Raw genomic sequence first — 19,891 nt, forward strand, 5'->3', positions numbered from 1 at the left:
CCTGTTCCCAAACATCACTGACAATGCGTAAAGAAATACACAGAAGCAGTATGTAGTAGCGATTTTCACAAGATTTTCTGAAGAATCTTTTGTTGTCAAACATTGACTTACTAACTAGAAGGCAGTCAGACAGTCCATACCTCCACCAAGGCTGAGTAGCCCTTTAATAACCCATCTCTTAATGATGAGCTTGAACAGGGTATTGACTGAATATTATCCCCGCACTAAATGTAACTTGATGTAGCGCCACCATCAGGTGGATACAGATAATGGGCCACACCCACTCAGCTTTGACTGGCAATCATAGCAAAACCACAAGGAATATCAAAAAACAGGTGAAACAAGTAACCAGAAGATGTCATTGGAGATACATAAACAGTTTTGGAATCAAATCAAAATGGTGTTTAAAAAAATGACTTGCCTGAATGGAAGGATGTGAATACAAGGGAATTCAGATCCCATTACTTTTTTTTCAAAAGTCATCACAACAACATCACTGTTCGTGTTGCAAACCTGGGTATCATGGATGTGTTTATGGGTATATTGGCCTTTTCGGTTCAGCGTCCTGCAGGCAAAGGAACACCTGAACGCACCATCAGTTTTGGTCTAAATTTGGGAGGAAGCTTAACATCAGCTGAGCCTTCAAGGTCCTAAGGAGGTGGATTGAGTCGTTTCCATGACCACACCCTTGCTCCAAAGACCTGACCAGGCCCTCAAGTTTCATATCAATGATTACCAATGTAAGATTAAATGTTTAATATAAAAGGCCAAAACATTACACACTGTATGCCAGCCAATGAGAGGACACATAGGAATGTAGAGAACAACGTGATAGATTGCTTCTTACGGGCAATCACAGAAAGTATATGTTATTCTTACAGCATGTCTTCTGACTCCATTACCTGAATCCTGGTTTACTTCTTTGCTTCTTTAACAGCTCCAACAAGAAAGACCACATCACATCTACAGTTTATTTTTATGCTGACGCCTCTTCACCTGTGTTCTCCTTTGTGCCAGCACTAACAAAGTATAATTTTAGCTGAAAACCCCATCTGGCTTCTTTCTATTTTGGCATCAAGTGCTCTCTGTATTCTTTGCTCTCCGTGTGTCTAATTCCTCCTGAACATTTTGTACAAAGACTCAAATTGCTGCTTTACAAGCAGCGTGTAACCCTGGACACACACACTCACACACACACACAGATGCAGGTACATTAAGAGTTTATTTTTATAGTCGAGTGAAGCTTATTTTCACATCCCCCATCATCACATATAATATCTCAAAGGGAAACAGGTACACCATCATTTCACTCACCAGCAACATATGTAGGAAACAAACATCTCGCTTTTATTAAGTATATTCTATAGATTTGCAGCACACTGACGGTCATCCATCCTGTCAAGTATATAAGAGTGGATGCACAGTATGTGACATTGTTTCCCTCACAATCACTGAAAACAGGCAGATCCCCTGACTGTTACCTCATCGATGTCAGCAACAGGATGACAAAATTCCTCTTTGGGTAACCTGGCCCACTGCAACATTCAGTCACACCTCACACACAATATCAACATTGTTTAACTTCAACCCCAGTTTGACGTTACTTTTGCACGGCAAGAGGAGTGTGTGTGTAATTAAGGTTACAGCTCAGGTGAGACTACATCTGCTCACAGGCCATCAGGGGGTAGCTGTAAAGCTGAAATGAAGATGTTTGTTTCTTAAAATATTCAATCATGGCCCTAAATCCAACATGCCTTAATGTTTGGAGCACTACACAGCCTCAGCACAGCCACAGCATTTCTCCCACGTAAAAGGTTCAGTTCAACCATTCATAAAAATCATGAAATTTAATATTAACTTAATCAACTATCAAATTTATATATGTTCCAACCCTGCCCCATTTCCCAATACAATGGAGGTGAATTGAATTTTGTTCAGTGAACTGGGTTTCAGAAAAAGTGTTACTATTTCCATATTGCCTATAACACTCTGAGTTGGGTCATTTAGCAAACATAAAAATATAATTCATTTATATTGAAGTCGACAGTAACTGTTTGTGTCACAGTCTTCCGCGCCACCAGGGGGCGACAGAGGTTAAACCGAAAGGAGAAACCACGTGGGCTGAAACGAACGCGAGCGGACTGAGAAAGAAAATACGCTTCCTCCTGTGAAGCCCCGCCTCCACGTTTCCATGCATTGGCGCGCTCGGCTCCCGTGGTTCTCCCCCCACCCCTGCTCCGCCCCGGGTGGTGCACCGATCGTATAGCGGGCTGCTGCTGCTGGTGAAAACATGGCAGGCATGAGTGCGGCGGGTGGCGCCCGGTCTGGCGCGGCCGCCGGCCCGGTACAGCAGGGTCTGAAGGAGGCTCTTATCGAGACGTTGTCCGCTATCTTGTCCCCGGTCCAAGAAGTACGCGCCGCCGCGGAGGAGCAGATCAAAGTGCTGGAAGTGACAGAGGGTGAGAGCGAATTAGCTCCAAGTTAGCAGCGACCATTATCCTCATTAATGACACCGAGCCGTCTGCCGGTTTTAACAACATTTCATATCCGGCGCATTTAACCGCTGCCAACTTTAACTATAACGCGTTGCTAACCGAGAGCGGCGGCTAACAGCACTCCGTTAATGCCTGGCTCTGAGCTCCAGCTAACATTAGGCCATGTTTCCACAACTTATTCATGACTTATTTAGTTGTAAAACTCTTTATTTACCAGAACACGCGTGTTTAATGTGCCTCCAACGCGCCCTGACTGGATTAAAAACACCCTAAACATTGGCAGCCATAAACATTAGCTTCAATTGTGCACATGGTGGCAGATATGTGTGTGTGTGTATGCATGTGTGTGTGTGTGTGTCCGGCCTCACGTCACCTCCGCAGCACGGTGCCACTCTTGTAACACATCTGACGTTCACCTCGTCTTGTTATGTATTTCCGAAATTGTAAATATTCCGATTATGTGTGTTGTTATTGTGACGTGAAAACCTGGAAATAATCACAACAACCTGCTTCACTCTGTCGACTTAATCCTATATGTGGAAGTTTTATTCGCTTAAAATACGACAAACTATTCTGAGTATCTTTTGTAGTTTAACTCTTGGTTGAATCTGAGTTAACAACAGTAAATATTAAATTCCAGCTACTACTTCATCTTAAACATAATAAAAGCCAATAATCACATTCACCTCTCTTATATCTTTAAAAATCTAATAGGTCAACATGTTACCAGGTTGAAACCCTTGTATAATAGTTTGTTTTCTATGTTAACCTTTCTCTAAAAGTAAAAATTTACTCTTTATTTTCTGCCGTCATGCTGGAATGATCAACAAGTGCTGACAGAAGGGCTTTGTTTATAAGTTAACCATCACATTTCTCTGCAAATCTTATTAAATGGCGGCGTGGTCGCTATGGCAACCACTGACAGGACCCATGCTTTCCTGCAAAAACATCTTTTCCGAGGAGTTTCTCACCCGCCAAAACAGACTGACAAAGTACATCTACAGCTGTCCCATTTTATTCCTATTTAAATATAAAGTTCTTATCTTTTCTACTTTGCATTCAAAAATCAGGTAGAATCTGATGAGCGGCAGCGTTGACCCGAAACTCGGGAGAAACTCAGAGAGATTTGTGGTGGAGCTCTAGCTTCCAGGTGTACCTAATAAAGTGGTGACACTGCGTTTAGGTGTGGGGATGGATTAACTGTGGCTCGCACACACTTTTAATTCCTCCCGTGCTCCCAGTGAAAGGACAGTCGCACACACACGCACACGCTGGCTGTTGCAGCGAGGTGTTTCCCTCTCAGCTGGCCCCTCTCAGAGGGAGACGCTCTGTCGGGTGGTCAGCACTAACATTGTCTTCTGGAGCCTGATGTCACTCTCAGTAAACCCAGTGAGACAGAGAGCAGCTGTGACATCAGGCCCGTCCTGATCCCGATCCTGATCCCTGATTCAATTTGGTGGTTGGGAGGGATTCCTGCTGATACAATGTGGTTCTACCTGCATGTGATTGATCCTCTTTGTGCCTTTTTCCTGTTGATGCCGTGTTGCAGAGTTTGGTGTCCACCTGGCCGAGCTCACAGTCGACCCTCAGGGAGCGCTCGCCATCCGTCAGGTGAGGAAACCGCAAATGCAGGACAAAGACTTTTGCAAGACTTAACAACACTGATGTGATTGGCCATCACGTGTCAAAGGAATGTTGTACTTGTTGCAGGAATATGGCCGCATAGATGCAAGTTAAGACCACAAAACAATGCTGCTAACTTTATCTACAACCCTTTAACCCTTTATTGTTGAATCAACTTGCGTGTAATACAAATTAAAATTGGTTCTTTATCACTTTAAGACCAAATATTGTTCTCAAATTGTCTCTTGTTTGGTGCTTTTGTGCAGTTAGCGTCCGTCATCCTGAAGCAGTATGTGGAGACTCACTGGTGTTCCCAGTCCGAGAAATTCCGGCCCCCAGAAACCACAGATCCGGTACACACTCCTTCTTCTTCTGCATTAGCTCTGTCTCTCTGTGTATATGTTACACAATCAGAATCAATCAATCTTTGTCCCGTCTCCCCCCTGTCTCCCTCACCTCCAGGCTAAAGCCGCCATCAGGGAGCTGCTGCCCAGCGGCCTGCGGGAGTCCATCAGCAAAGTGCGCTCCAGCGTGGCGTACGCCGTGTCGGCCATCGCCCACTGGGACTGGCCCGAGGCCTGGCCGCAGCTCTTCACCCTGCTGATGGAGATGCTGGTCAGCGGGGACGTCAACGCCGTGCACGGAGCCATGAGGGTCCTCACAGGTAGGCACACACACACACACGGGGTGATCACCATGTTTCAGTTTGGAATAACGATGCAGGATCTTTGGAGTGTCACACCGTGACTGTGGGAGTCATTTTGTTTCAACACGTTTTGTTAATTCTCATTAAAGACAGAAACAGCATATGGAAAATCCCTTCAGTTAAAGTGACCCCACCTGTGTGTGCTTGCTCCAGAGTTTACCCGCGAGGTGACGGATACACAGATGCCGCTGGTGGCTCCAGTTATCTTACCGGAGATGTACAAGATCTTCACCATGGCTGAGGTCAGTGCAGCAAGAGAGTCCAGTTATTTTGTCTTGTCTTTATCAAGCCGCGCGCTCTTCAGATAATACTGCGTTTCTCTGTAACGTTGCTCACGTCGGTGCTTCTCTACCCGTTGTAGATCTACAGCATCCGTACTCGCTCCAGAGCCGTGGAGATTTTCACCACCTGCGCAAACCTCATCTGTGCCATCGAGGAGCTGGAAAAGGTGAGACGGACTGAAAGGCTGTTTGAAAGTACGCAACATGGATAATCATGCCGTGTGTGTGTGTGCACTTACACCTACTCTCTGTGTGTGTGTGTGTGTGTGTGTGTGTGTGTGTGTGTGTGTGTGTGTGTGTGTGTGTGTGTGTGTGTGTGTGTGTGTGTGTGTGTGTGTGTGTGTGTGTGTGTGTGTGTGTGTGTGTGTGTGTGTAGGGTGCTGCCAAAGCCCTGATCTTCCCCGTGGTGCAGCAGTTCACCGAGGCGTTCGTGCAGGCCCTGCAGATGCCCGATGGACCCTCGTCAGACAGCGGGCTCAAGATGGAGGTGCTCAAGGTGGGAGGCTTTACAGAGCGGAGGTGTGTGTGTGTGTGTGTGTGTGTGTGTGTGTGTGTGTGTGTGTGTGTGTGTGTGTGTGTGTGTGTGTGTGTGTGTGTGTGTGTGTGTGTGTGTGTGTGTGTGTGTGTGTGTGTGTGTGTGTGTGTGTGTGTGTGTGTGTGTGTGTGTGTGTGTGTGTGTGTGTGTGTGTGTGTGTGTGTGTGTGTGTGTGCGTGCGTGTGTGTGTTTAGTATCTGTCCACCATTTCATCCTTTTCAACCAGGACAAATAAAACAAACCCACACAGGCGAGTCTGAGCCCACAGTTCCAGTTCTCCTCATTTCCCCCGTTTTTGTTTAACGTTGGAAACCTCAGAAAGCACTGTAGCCTCAGCTGGGAAGTCGCCACTGCCACCTGCTGGAATTTATTGGAAGTATCATCCTAGATATAGATCACAAGTCATGTGTAGGTTCAGTTTTCTTATTTAATAGTTAATTGTTATTATTGGTGGCAGTTAAAGGAGCAATTCAGATCATTCCCTTTATTCCCAGGCCTCCCTAGGAACTTTTGTAATGACTTTGTAACTTTGTGTTTATCTTGCTGCTTCTTCTTCCCATCCACAGGCAGTAACAGCGTTGGTGAAGAACTTCCCCAAGCCCATGGTCTCCTCCATGCAGCAGATATTGCCCATCGTGTGGAATACACTGACTGAAAGCGCATCTTTATATCCTTCACACCCACGTGCGAGCCAGTTAAGATGAAAGAGAGCCGATCATCTGACGAGAGAGAGAGAGAGTGAGATTTGAGCAGTTTTCTTTAACCTGATATTCACTTATGTAAGAACGGAGGTGAACTACACAGAGGAGGTGTTTGACCCGGTGGACTCAGACGGTGAGCAGATGCACCGAACGCAGAAAGAACACAGCACTTTCTCTGGTGAATTGCTGCTACATGACCATCTGGGTTTTTGCAGGCGAGGTTCTGGGCTTTGAGAATCTGGTGTTCAGCATCTTCGAGTTTGTCCACACGCTGCTGGAGAACAACAAGTTCAAGAGCACGGTGAAGAAGGCGCTGCCCGAACTCATCTACTACATCATCCTCTACATGCAGATCACCGAGGACCAGGTGAGAAAGGACACACACAAACGCATGCTTGACTCAAACATGGATATACATTTGATGTCTTTATGCCTCTGGTGATGATCCTGACCGTTTCAAAACCGCCGCTCCTCCAGATCAAAGTGTGGACGGCAAATCCCCAGCAGTTTGTGGAGGACGAGGACGATGACACCTTCTCGTACTCTGTCCGCATCTCTGCTCAGGACTTACTGCTGGTGAGTTGCACTCCACACAAAGTATTTACACAAACTCTCTCCATAATGAATCACTCTGTACGTTTAAACGCCATTTACATTACATTACATTACATTACATTACATTACATTACGATCATTTGGCAGACGCTTTTATCCAAAGCGACTTACATTACATTACCACCCTCCGCAGAGGGGGGAGCAATTGAGGGTTCGGTGCCTTGCTCAGGGGCGCCTCGGCAGGGACTCGAACCGGCAACCCTCCGGTTCCCAAGCGGAAGCTCTACCCACTGAGCCACTGCCTGCCTGCCTGCCCATTTACACACCTTGATTGCGATTGTGTAGCTGCCTCTATGTGCATGTCCTCAACGACCATGAGAGCGTTGGTAACCTTTGACCTCTGCTCGCAGGCTGTTGCAGTGGAGTTCCAGAACGAGAGTGCGGCAGCGTTGGCAGCGGCAGCGACCAGACACCTCCAGGAGGCCGAGCAGGCCAAGAACAGCGGCAACGAGCACTGGTGAGGAGGAGCGGCTCTTCCTCTCTTCCCCACATGTCTGCCACCTGTGATGTCTGTAATGAAGACGCTAAACATGTTGCGTTTGTGTTTTCCCAGGTGGAAGGTCCATGAAGCCTGCATGTTGGCCCTAGGCTCGGTGAAGACCATCATCACGGAGAACGTGAAGAATGGCCGCGTCCAGTTTGACATGCACGGCTTCCTGGCCGGCGTCATCCTGGCCGACCTCAATCTAGCAGGTGAGTCCTCAACGGAGCCGAGGAGGGTTCAGTGATTCTCTGAGAGCAACAAATTGATAGAAGTTGTTGTTGTTTTTATCCAGCGGTGTCTCCATTCCTCCTCGGTCGGGCTCTGTGGGCGGCCAGTCGCTTCACGGCGGCGATGTCTCCTGAGCTCATCCAGCAGTTCCTCCAGGCGACCGTCAGCGGCCTCCATGACAGCCAGCCACCCTCAGTCCGCATCTCCGCAGTCCGGGCCATCTGGGGGTGAGCGGGCGGCCCTTTTGAAATACTCGTCCTCTATCAGTCTCGGAGACCAACAGACACTTCCCTCTGCTGTCCTCCAGGTACTGCGACCAGCTGAAGCTGTCGGAGAGCACCCACGTCCTGCAGCCCTTCCTCCCCAGCATCCTCGAGGGCCTGGTCCAGCTGGCTGCCCAGTTCAGCTCGGAGGTGCTGACCCTGGTCATGGAGACGCTGTGCATCGTCTGCACCGTGGACCCAACCTTCACCACCAGCGCAGAGAACAAGATCTGCCCCCTCACCATCGCCATTTTCCTGAAATATAACAACGGTAAGACTCCGCTGCGCTTTATTCTGTAGCTGTAATGAACATAAATGGATGATATCTCATGTTAGGACCTGTAATTTACATGCATATTAAACGTCTCCCCTTGTATGTTTAGACCCTGTGGTGGCGTCTCTGGCCCAGGACATCTTTAAAGAGCTGGCCCAGATCGAAGGGTGCCAGGGTCCCATGCAGATGCGCCTCATCCCCACGCTGGTCAGCATCATGCAGGCCCCCCACGACAAGATCCCCTCAGGACTCTGCGCCGTAAGTGACGAGCAAACGGGCGAACCGTCTCACCTGGACCCCCTGAAAACAAGTAAACCTGCTTGTTCTTCTGTCCGCAGACGTCCATCGACATCTTGACCACAGTTGTACGAAACACCAAAGCCCCTCTGTCAGAGATGCTGGTGTGCCAGGCGTTCCCCGTGCTGGCCCAGTGCACCTTGCGCACCGATGACAACACTATAATGCAGGTGAACCCGATGTTTTAATGTTCAAATAAAAGGCTGTCCGGGATTCGGTTGCACACAGTAAGAAATACTGCGGTGAAGTGAACTCTTTCTCTCCCCCGTCTTCAGAACGGCGGCGAGTGTCTGCGGGCGTACGTCTCCGTGTCGCTGGAACAGGTCGGCCAGTGGAGGGACGAGCAGGGCAACAGCGGCCTGTGGTACGTCATGCAGGTGGTGAACCAGCTGCTGGACCCCAGGACCTCTGAGTTCACGGCCGCCTTCGTAGGCCGCCTGGTGTCCACGCTGATCTCGCGGGCCGGCACCGAGCTCGGGGACCAGCTGGACCAGATCCTCAGGGCCATACTGAGCAAGATGCAGCAGGCGGAAACGCTGAGCGTCATGCAGGTGCGGCGGGGACGAGGACGGCCAGGACTTTTCACTCATCGAACCGCTGAATGAAGCTTCATTCCCCCCTTTCTCTCTTTCTTTCCGTCTCTCTCTCTAGTCTCTGATCATGGTGTTCGCCCACCTGGTTCACTCCCAGTTGGAGCCGCTGCTAGAGTTCCTGTGCAGTCTGCCGGGTCCCACAGGGAAACCTGCGCTGGAGTTTGTCATGACGGAGTGGATGAGCAGGCAGCACCTCTTCTACGGACAGTACGAAGGCAAAGTCAGGTCAGAACCGCAGCCGCCATCTACATTTAAAAGGATTTGAGTGCGAGAAATGTAATTTGAGGCTGTGTTGTTGTTGTTGTTGTTTTAAACCCTTCTTGAAACCTTTTGTTGTTGTTGTTCCTCCCCTGCAGCACCGTGGCTCTGTGTAAGCTGCTGCAGCACGGCCTCAACACCGACGACAAGCGTCTCCAGGACATCGTGGTGAAGGGAGAGGAGATCTACAACCCCGACGAGGGAATCCGCACACGCTCCAAATCTGCCAAGAGTAAGAGACCGGAAAAAGCCAATGTCACGTTTTTGGCAAATGTGCAAAGGTTGGCTTGATAACGACTCATTATCTTCACTGTGTGTTCCTCCTTCAGACCCTGAGAGGTGGACCAACATTCCTTTGCTAGTTAAGATCTTCAAGTTGATTATCAACGAGCTGTCGACGGTCGTGGAGGCAAACGCCAGCCGGGCAAACGCAGCAGACTGGAGTCAAGGTGAAGCGCGACCTTCAGGAGAGTCGCGGGGCGTCACGCCCTCGACTCCTTTTGCGGGCGGGTTCGGCGAAAACTTTTCATTTCATCCGCTCGCTGTACTTTTCTCTCAGATTCCAGCGGCATGTGGGAGGAAGAGGAGGAGGGAGACGAAGATGAGGAGGAGGATGAAGGCCTGGCAGGGCAGCTGCTTTCAGATATCATCGCCTCCAACAAATACGGTACAGCCCTCTCCTCACCAGCGCCTCAGCTCCTCTTGTATTCTTGGACTTCCAAGAATACAAATTTTTGCATAATGAAATATTTGTTGCCTCCACCACGGCCGCAGAATATTGATCCAGACCCCCGATCCATGAAGTTTCTGTAATGTGCTTCTACTCTTTGTCTTACAGATGACGATTACTATGAAGATGATGAGGAGGACGATCCAGATGCCTTGAAAGACCCCATATATCAGATTGATCTGCAGGTAAACCGCCTACGTGGATGTATAGAAACACGTTTGAGGTTGTTTGAAAGCGGTCATATGGGAGTGAGTATGTTCAGTTATTGGTTGATATGGTTCCAGCAGCCTCGGCTGATCAGACGTGGCGATGATGGAGGCAGTTTGTTTGTGTTTTTACAGCACAACTTGTTTTCCATTTCAGTGCTATGGAAGGAGCACAGTATCTGTTTAAAGTGATACGGCGCCCCAAATCTACTCTTCTTTGGTATTCAGTTCCCCCATCTTCCTCACCAAAATCTAAAAAATGTTACCGTTTCATCCTTCACAAAAGAAGCTTCGGGTCAGATTGAGTTTCGTCCGCTTCAGTGGATTACAATAGAGTGGATTCATCGCTAAACGGGATCCAAAGTTCTAAAACGACCCCCAGGTCATTATCCACTCCGTTGTCCGTCACACACGCTCCAGTTTGTTTCAGCTGCTATGCCAAAAGTAACGACGCGTGAACCTGTTTGTCATTCTATGATGTGGTCTTGTGGTTCCCCAGGCGTACCTGACAGATTTCCTGACGCAGTTTGCCCAGCAGCCGTGTTACAGCATGTTCTCAGGCCACCTCACCAACACCGAGAGACAAACCCTACAGTCTATAGGCCTCTAGCCCCGCCCCCCCTACCACCCACTCCGCCTCTCCACCGCTCATCCTCCATCTACAACGCCCGAAAACAAAACACTCACCCGTCGCCCCTCTCCCTCCCTCCCCCCCATCACGTATGACAACGAATTGACAACACGGTAAGAGAACGACGCACAAAACTGAGTACGGGATGACGGAGGACGTTTCTCTCTTTACGTCTTGGGACGGAGATGAAGGACTTCAGACGTTAAAAGCGGAGGAGGATGAAGAGGTAAAGAGCAACTACGTGAGCGGCCTCTCGAGTCCTGCTCCTCACGGAAGGTCCGGAGGTCTCGGTGTATGCGGGGCTCGGGTTCTTCCGGGTTCTCGGGAACGACTTCAGACCGGACGAGTGGATTAAATAGAGGGGTTGAGTCTTCAGAGTGGGACAGGTGAATCTACATTAAAATGACTGTTACGCCTCGTCCTATTTGTATCTTAACCCATTATTTTCGTGTTTGTAAAAGGAGAATGAAGTGAAACGTGCAAACAAAATTTTCAAGAGACTTTGCATTGATGGAACAGTCCAGAAAAAAAAAAGATTTTCTGTGGTTTTTGAGGAAGGGGAAGGTTGATGGCCTTATATCGCAGGAAAAGTTTACTGTTTCTGACTGGAAACGAAAGCGCTTAGACCGGCCGTTATGTCTGGGGGTACAGTGGGTATTTGGGAATTCACATTGTTGCTATGGTGATTCACAGCCCTGTCATTTCCTCGTACCCATTGAAATTTGGGATGGAAGATTTATAAATAAAATTCCCAAAAATGACAACGTCTCTATGTGTATTCTTTCCTTTGCACAGGTCTGTTGTTATGTAAGGTATATTGATGTTTTCCATTATTTTAAAAGAAAAAATACAAATGATTTCTTCTCACTCATTACCTCCCATACTGGCTCCAACTAGAATTCATCTCACATTTGGAAAAGGCAAAATTGTGCCAATATGAAGTGTCTGACTTCCCTGATCTGCACATTCAAATGTTCTGATTGGGATGACAGGCTTGCAGAAAAACAATCATGATGTACAGCACATCAACTAATAAACAATATCAATTTAATACAGTATATAAATGATAGCTTTATTTTGGGTGTTCAGCACAGTTTTGAGTTTCAAGTGCTTATTTTGCTGTATGATTTCTTACTGCCTGGTCCAATAGCTGAGAGAGTGTAAAACAAGCTCTAAAGAGATACAAATGATGAAATAAACCAGATAAACAAACCAGGTAATGGTGGTCAAAAAGAAGAGAAGAATGGGAAAGGAAGTAGAGAGAAAGAAAGAGCAAACGAAAGAAAGGGCCAGGGAGACAGAGCCCCGGGTAGAAGAGAATATAGAAGAGCAGAAGGTAGCAGAGCACAGATAGAAGAGAGAGAGCTCTTTTCACAATGGCTTCTCTAATACCCTTATCCTGGACATTAACATACAGTACTTTTGCCACAACCAATGAAAGACTGACATCAGTTCTTTGGAACACCCACTGACAACAGAATGAGATGTGTGAATGTATCCACTACTTTGTCCCCTCGCCCCGAGGTCAGTGGATTGAGACAACATTCCTTCACCATTTGCCTATTATACAGCCCTCCATGTGACACCAAGGTATGAGGTGAGATCTGACAACATTGTTAGACCATGCAGCATTCCTTTCTGTGGTTAAAGCATCAACCTTGGTCTTTCATGTTGAAGTTAAGATAAGGTTAGCTCTGAGAACCCTTTGCAGTCTCTACGTAAACACTTATTAGAAACTGGACAACAACATACCCAAGCACAGTTACATTAACACAGGAACACAACTAAATAATGGCTTCATTTTGAGACATCCACAGAGGTGTAAAGCCAGACTTCTTTGTGTGCAACAACTTGGATGTCCATTTTGGTCTTATAACTCCATTAATTATAAATTGTTTAAAGTGCTAACGTTTGCTCTATGAAGATATGCAGCGCATTAATTTACCAGATGGCTTTACACTTAATCCTCAGAGTGCAGCATGACATGATGAGCTCTTCTTTTTTTTAAATCAAATAATGATCTGATACCAAAAAGTGTCATTCCATCGATGCTGCGGCAGGGGGCGCCCTTTCCTGCTGCGGGATCCGTGTTGCATTCAAGTTCCTGGTAGATCTGTTCTTCCAACATGATCGTTTCAAACGTCTCTGGACACAGTTAGACTTCTGGTGCTAAATAGTTTATTTTTGTCTAAATCTCAAATTAAATGCATTGGAAAATCATTTTGTGATACAATTTTTATGATCTAATTACAACCAGAAAAGTTCAAAATACATTGGATTGGATATTGAATATTCAAATTTGTAACATCGGTAATAATAATTTCAAATACTATCAGTACAATCACCCAAATACAATTTTACAACATGGATTCTTAAAAAAAAAATACACAATACGTTTTTTACTATTTTGAATTTTGTGGGGAGTAAAGTTACAACACCGCGATATGAGATGAACACTACTAATTCCGATGTTTTACGGAGCATTTGAAAGCATCGTCCTCCCAGTCCCGTTGCTCGGCGTCACAGCGGCGATGTGTCATTCCGACGGAGCACGACTGACCGTCCAAACCTCCTCCGTGTATCTCTGAGCCCCGGTAACATGTAAAGACCCGCCCGGAGTCTGAATCCATTTCTTGTTTACCTCCATGAAACAGTCGCTGACCCGCACAGCTCCACTTTAACCTGCGCTGGCTCGGTTTAATCCAGGATGAGGATGATCTCTCCGACGTGCAACATGTCTTTTGTCGCGGTGACTTCGGCGCTGCTCGCCGTCGTCCTCAGCTCTTCTCTGGGTAAGATAAAGGCTCTGTGTCCATCAACGCCACCGGAGCCGCGCTAAAGATGTATTCCCTGCGCGTGTGTGGCCGTTGTTCCTCCCGGAGGAAACCCCGGTTCATCCCCACGTTATACCTCGAATCATCCATGCACAGCGATGCTAGCGGAGGATTTGCACGTCCATGATGTCATGCTGCTTACTGGGGCTATTTACGTGTTTATTTCAGGGCCTGTGCAACTTTCACTAAACGCGTTACAATTTAAACCCTTAAAATCTGCTATTAAAACATTGAACTTGTTTTTTGTTCGTCTTATTCAGGCTTGTTACTTACCAAGACATGTCGCTAGCTAATGAAACGTCTCATCCTCATCCAGCAACAGTTTACAGGCCTGTCAAACTGCTCTGATGAAGAAATCTTTCTTTAATTAAATGGGCTTAAATTAGTTGTAAATTCATTTCCAGACGTCTAAATGTTCATATTGCTAATGAGACAACGGCAACCGTCGACTTGTAAATATTTACTGTGTAGCTTTAAGGTGTAACAGGACAACATGAAGCTACTAAGTCAGGTTTGTTTTGCATTTTTGACTGTAATGTGATTTTTAAAATAAAGCGTTAAAATGTTACACAGAGAATCACACCCAACTTCAAATGAACGCATTTAGTCTCTGTGGTAACATCCTAGTTACCAAACTTGAGGAATCCTTAAAAATGTGTATTAAAAACGATAATAGCTGTTATACATCATCTTATCTTAATGCATTTCCCCTTAAATATAAAGAAATCCGCCCTCTTGTTGACTCGACGCCGCTCCAGGACTTGGAGATAGTTCCCTAAATGAGTTTAAGAGGTGTGACAGCCAGATCGTTATAGATCTTGGCTCAGTTTAAATAAATAAACATCCTCTTACCAGGCTTATTCCGGTTCCTTCAATGTCCTATATTCAGCAACAAACAGCTCTCTGTGCTCCAATACGTTTATAGATCCTTGTATAGATAGATAGATGCTGACATTACATCGTTCCAAATATGTGTTAATGTTGTGTTCTGGGCTCTGTTTTCTCTTTATTTCTTATATTTCTTATATTTGTGACGTCTGCTTGGGAATCTATCCTGTCTAGAATGCTGATTGGGGTTAAGTTGTGTTTAGTTATTGGATTGTGTTTTCAAATCTAAGCCAGATCTTCTCTCAACCTTTGCATACAAGTGTTGAGCAGTGTGTTGTAATCTTCCCCTGTAGGATAAATAAATAAAAGAGTGGAAGAACATGTTCAAGATCCATTATTCAGAGCTGTAAAGGCAGACGTAAACAATGTCTACAAGCTGCAACAATATCTCACTTTGTTAACATGTGATATTTGACAAACAACCTGTCAGCGTGCGAGCGTGTGGAGATATAAGAAGGACGGGAACAAACAAACGCAGCCCTGATCTGATGATTCCCTCATTCTTTCTCTCTCTCTTTCTCTTTGCAGTCGGTGCCAACGAGGACTGTCTGTGGTACGTGGACAAAAACGGCACCTGGCACAACGGCTTCGACTGTCCTCTCATTACGTTCTGCTGCGGAAACTGCCACCGGAGATACTGCTGCCTGGACACCTTCAAAAGGATCACCGAGCGCGAGCAGAAGCGCTGCATGCTCTTCCAGTTTAGGTAACGAGGCACGAGGGGTGGCATACGCACGTCATTCAGAGCAACGTGACGAGACAGATGGATGCTCTCGTCTCTAAGGGGACACGTATGGCCTCGGGCTGGAGATGGCCCTTCACTCACACTTACACACACATTTCAAATTTCATCCATGTCACATACTGCACATCCACACAAAACTATACACACACACACACACACACACACACACACACACACATACATACATACATACATACATACATACACACACACACACACACACACACACACACACACACACACACACACACACACACACACACACACACACACACTCATCAATGCATCAAAACAAGCATCGTGACCATATAAGTATAGATCAGTAGTGTGTGTCGAAGAAAACGTGATGTCTTGAAGTTGTGAAGTTTGCAGTGTGTGCTTGAAAAGTGACACGCTTGTGTAAAGGAGGCACACGGGAGGAGTCGGGGCTATGTTTAACAACTACAACAATGCAGATAACAGGTATGATAAAGACACACCAGAGCTAAACCAGAGCTAAGGAGATACACAAGTGGCACATCCCATTAACAACAAATACATTCAGGAACGGCAGGATGAGTACATGAAGGAACGTTACATTCCTGAGGGGGTTGGAGCGTTCAGGTATGGCTGACGGGAAGAAGGGAATTCTAATCTTTCTCATCGTCACGCAGGAATAAAGAAACATTTTCCTAATGACAGTAAGACGCGTTATTATTACAGAATCATTTATCACAATAACATCATTTCAGATCCTTTACCACCTGGAGGGCCGATACCACAGTTTGAGAACCGCTGGAATAGAAACATTTGTTATTGTTCCCTAATGTTTGATTGTCACGGTCATAAAATGTAAAAACTGTGGAGGAAAATCTCTTTGACCTCCGTCCTCCTGATGCACTCGGCTTTGTTGTGTTTTATCGTATTACATTCCTGCAAATCTATGCAGAGTACAGCAAATTCAGTGGAACTATTTGATAACGCGGGCCTGTTCTCTGTAATGGAACTGTCAAGCAGTCGTCATCTCACCGTATCTGAATCTACAGAGCCAACCAGATGAGAGATAACACCTGAAATCTTCGTGTCCTCCCCACTGTTGGCCACCATCACTACATCTTTCCAGCCCCTCTCCAGTCTCAGCTGGTGTATCAGGCTGGAGTCTAGACGCCCTTTTACCGGCCTGTTGGCTTCATTTGACTAATTGACTTCCCTTCGGTCTCTGCGGTGTAATATCTTCTCATTAGACGTTCTATCACATCAGCTATCTGTACCCTCAGTGGTGGTTAAAGCCCAAAACTGCCCCGTGAGGGATGGAGATAATGCTGGACTAAGCAAGTTTCGGACCCTGAAGAGGCTGCAAACCTGGCACTTTTCCCCGCTACTGCACTGGAAACCATCCATCACTTTTCCAGTACCAAGCAGACACGCCGGAGCTTATTAAGCCCGGTGGGAGATCAAACGAGTGGGCGGTAAACGCTGAGATGAAACGGAGGAGGTTTGTCGCTTTACCGGTGGCGACGAGGCGACAGTCAGCCGCAAGGGGGGGGGGGGGGTCAGGGAGCGAGGTGTATATCAACAACTCGGGCGTGATTTCACGGTTACAGAATCAGGATCAAAAGCTCGCCTCCCTAAAATCGCCTTGTATGCGGGAAGGAACAAAACCAGTGTGACACGATCAAAGTCAGACAGGGGATGCTTTTGAACCCTCTCTCACCTCCTCCCTCTCTCTCTCTCGTTGTTTCCAGCCCCACCACTCTAGCCGGCATCGCCTCCTCCATCCTCCTGTTTGTGGCCGTCATCGCGACCATGGTCTGCTGCTTCATGTGCTCCTGCTGTTACCTCTACCAGAGACGGCAGCAGAGGGGCAGGACGCCTTATGACGGTAAAACAAACAAAACAAACAACAACCTCACGCTGAATAGCAGTCAAACCGCCCACAGATCTTTCCTCCACGCTGATTGTATGTTTGCGGCCCCACAGCCCAGCAGATTCCCATGGCCAGCTACCCAGTGGAGCCCATGTATGACGCTTATGGGAAACCACTGGGACCCTCTGACTATCAGCACCACGGGTATCCAATGGCACCCCAGTACCCAGGGATGCCCCCTCACTATCCCATGATGCAGCCTGGACCCTATCACCCACACGCAATGGTAGATCCTGCATACGGCCAAGGTGAGGCTGGAACTAGAGCATGGAGAAGGGCTGGAATCTTCCCGGTCATGATATTAGATTAGGCGGCAGCATGTTGTTTGTTTTTTGTCGTAGACTTACCTTGTGTGACGATCGGTCCAAAGCTCAACTAACACACGTACACTCCTGCTCCTGATCAAAGACGTGGCTAAAATAGAGCCCCTTTGATCTGGTCGTTGTCATGGTCACAGGATGTAAAAAAGGCATGCCTGATGCTGAAATGCTGACACGTTGTTCTTTTGTTTTTTTATCTTGTCTTTCAGCCCCTCCACCTTATTCTCCACCTCAGTATCCGGGTCATTGATTGGCAAGTGTGAACACCGAGTGGGACAGCGACTGATAGAGAAGTGACTGAAAAGGAGACAGCAGCAACACATATACACACACACACACACACACACACACACAGCTTGAGGAGCAGTGGGTTTGCCTGTGAAACAAAACCAGAGGCACTTCAAGGTTCTGTTTGTTTATTTATAACGTTGTCCTACTTTTATGGCGTATATGCGTGAGTCAAATTTGGATTCTGCCACTTGACACCCGATTTCCTCCGGGCACAGAGGGTCCGCGTCTCACTGTCCCCTCAGTGAGGAAGCACTCAGCCTGTCTAATCCAACCCTGCTGCCTCCTGCTCCTGACACACACACACACACACACACACACACTCTCACCTCAGTAACAGGGTTTTGCCTTCCTTAGCTTAGGGGGGCAGGCGTCAGACGTAATTTGTAAAACCTGATAATGGGAATCCTTTATGTGATAAAGGGAATGTGATTCACTTCCTCACCTTTTGTTCAATTGAACCAAAGTGGTCACTGCCTACGGCTACACGCCATCGATCTGCATCGTATCTATTTCAAGTGTGATTACATCATGTCTTTGTATTGTGATAGGATTGTCAATTGATCCGGTGAAGGATGAAGTCAAATACAACTAAGAAAGACATTGGAATGAGATAAGTGTATAGAATTTATATTACATCGTAGTGTGGAATGTTTGGATCCCAGGCAGTGCACCACCTTTAAATTTGTCCGTGTTCAATCAATGGCTAAATGGATTTAAGGTACAAAGTCTCTAGTCTTAGTCTGATTTTCTTTCCTTTTTTAAATTTGATTTCTGATGTCGTTATTGAGTCAGTCTTAATTTACCATGGTAGTGTAATAGCTGCACCATTCTAACGTTACATCTCAGCCTCAGCATGCTACCTGAGCTCCTCTCGCTCCTTCCTTTGCTTCATCCTCCCAACGCCAGCTCGGCTGCTTGTTTTTCTCTCGCCGTTAACGTCCAATGTCTTATTTCTCATAACATATCAGGTGGAAAGGAGTGGCAGGTCTCGCTGCTTGATTTAAAACGATTTGTGTCCTGCCTCACCATAATTCACCATCCAAAAAGAGATTAACTATTTAAGTATTTTGTAAATTGATTCAGCTGAATATTTTATGATATTGTAACAAGTTATCTTGAAAGAAAAGAAGTGTTGTAACATAAACATGTTGTTTAAGCTTTTGGGCATTTTTTTTTCTCCATTTCGTATTATATTTATTATTGAGGTAATTACTTACTGTGAATGGCTTCTCACCTTTTCTGGACAAAGCTACAAAGCCAAAAACGAGTCGGTACAATAAAGCAGATGTTTGTTTACCATCTCAACATCAGGCTGTGGTCAGGTGTGGTCTGTATTCCATACTTCATTTGTTTATTCAATTGGATTTGCCATCTTGAACAGAAAGTAAAAGCCCTGCGTCGTTTGTAACATGCCAGTTGTCCTACGCATGTGTTATACAGATGTTTGACTACTTGTGGGTGCTGCCTGGACTTTTGTACAGACGAGGCACCTTGAGAAAAAACACTGAAGCCTCCCCTCTGTCTGTCGCTGGATGAGGGGGGTAGTTACTACTGTATCTCTGCTCACTGTAGAAACCAGTGAATCAGTTTACAGCATCAATGATTTACTCCCTCTGTACAGATTTGTCGAGCCCTTGTAAAGCACAAATAAAAACACTGGGAAGTTCTTTGTAACATGCTGTCATTGTAGCTTGACATACATTCGCTTAATGATGTTTTTGTTTATTTGTGCTTTTGACCAACTCCATGAGTGTGCTAATGAAGCTGAAGTCAGTTGCGAACATAACTGTCTAGATATGGCTCTTTGTCTGTTGTCAAGATCGATGGAATGACATTGTAATATAAAGTGGATGAAAAGTTTTTATTTCTATTAAAATAAAATTTAACTTTGGAATGTAAACATGCTGTGCTGTGCTTTGTATGTGTTTAAAAGTAGCTAAAGTTCAATAGGAGCCATAACTGTGACCACTAGGTGTCCATACTGACT

The 19,891-nt window shown here is 46.3% G+C and overlaps 2 protein-coding genes across 2 annotated transcripts; both read left to right on the forward strand.

Annotated features, from left to right (window-relative positions):
* The first annotated feature begins 2,190 nt into the window (after positions 1-2,190).
* Positions 2,191-11,678, forward strand: ipo9 (importin 9). Its single transcript, XM_076141099.1, has 24 exons — positions 2,191-2,459; positions 4,045-4,106; positions 4,385-4,471; positions 4,581-4,782; positions 4,978-5,066; positions 5,186-5,272; positions 5,482-5,601; positions 6,207-6,307; positions 6,416-6,474; positions 6,557-6,708; positions 6,819-6,917; positions 7,307-7,413; positions 7,510-7,649; positions 7,733-7,895; positions 7,976-8,202; positions 8,315-8,463; positions 8,544-8,672; positions 8,778-9,053; positions 9,154-9,320; positions 9,452-9,585; positions 9,683-9,802; positions 9,913-10,020; positions 10,192-10,268; positions 10,789-11,678. Exons 1-24 carry the CDS (start codon positions 2,291-2,293, stop codon positions 10,897-10,899), a joined length of 3,135 nt encoding a protein of 1,044 aa, XP_075997214.1. The 5' UTR covers positions 2,191-2,290; the 3' UTR covers positions 10,900-11,678.
* A 1,758-nt stretch (positions 11,679-13,436) lies between these two features.
* Positions 13,437-19,789, forward strand: shisa4 (shisa family member 4). The gene is made up of 5 exons (XM_076141155.1): positions 13,437-13,712; positions 15,171-15,348; positions 17,112-17,248; positions 17,347-17,541; positions 17,823-19,789. The coding sequence occupies exons 1-5, from the start codon at positions 13,628-13,630 to the stop codon at positions 17,861-17,863; spliced, it is 636 nt and encodes a 211-aa protein (XP_075997270.1). The 5' UTR covers positions 13,437-13,627; the 3' UTR covers positions 17,864-19,789.
* Positions 19,790-19,891: the final 102 nt, after the last annotated feature.

The sequence above is a fragment of the Genypterus blacodes genome, unplaced genomic scaffold, assembly GCF_046128005.1.
Source record: "Genypterus blacodes isolate CSIRO-AG114 ecotype Tasmania unplaced genomic scaffold, CSIRO-AGI_Gbla_v1 ptg000017l_1, whole genome shotgun sequence".
Taxonomy (NCBI): Eukaryota; Metazoa; Chordata; class Actinopteri; order Ophidiiformes; family Ophidiidae; genus Genypterus; species Genypterus blacodes.

Excerpts from the sequence above, each read along its gene's own strand:
- ipo9 (XM_076141099.1), top strand. The coding sequence starts at position 2,291 with ATGGCAGGCATGAGTGCGGCGGGTGGCGCCCGGTCTGGCGCGGCCGCC. Across the intron at positions 9,321-9,451 it reads CAGTACGAAGGCAAAGTCAG|CACCGTGGCTCTGTGTAAGC; the intron begins GTCAGAACCGCA and ends CCTCCCCTGCAG. Across the intron at positions 9,803-9,912 it reads CGCAGCAGACTGGAGTCAAG|ATTCCAGCGGCATGTGGGAG; the intron begins GTGAAGCGCGAC and ends CTTTTCTCTCAG.
- shisa4 (XM_076141155.1), top strand. The coding sequence starts at position 13,628 with ATGAGGATGATCTCTCCGACGTGCAACATGTCTTTTGTCGCGGTGACT. Across the intron at positions 13,713-15,170 it reads CGTCCTCAGCTCTTCTCTGG|TCGGTGCCAACGAGGACTGT; the intron begins GTAAGATAAAGG and ends TTCTCTTTGCAG. Across the intron at positions 15,349-17,111 it reads TGCATGCTCTTCCAGTTTAG|CCCCACCACTCTAGCCGGCA; the intron begins GTAACGAGGCAC and ends CGTTGTTTCCAG.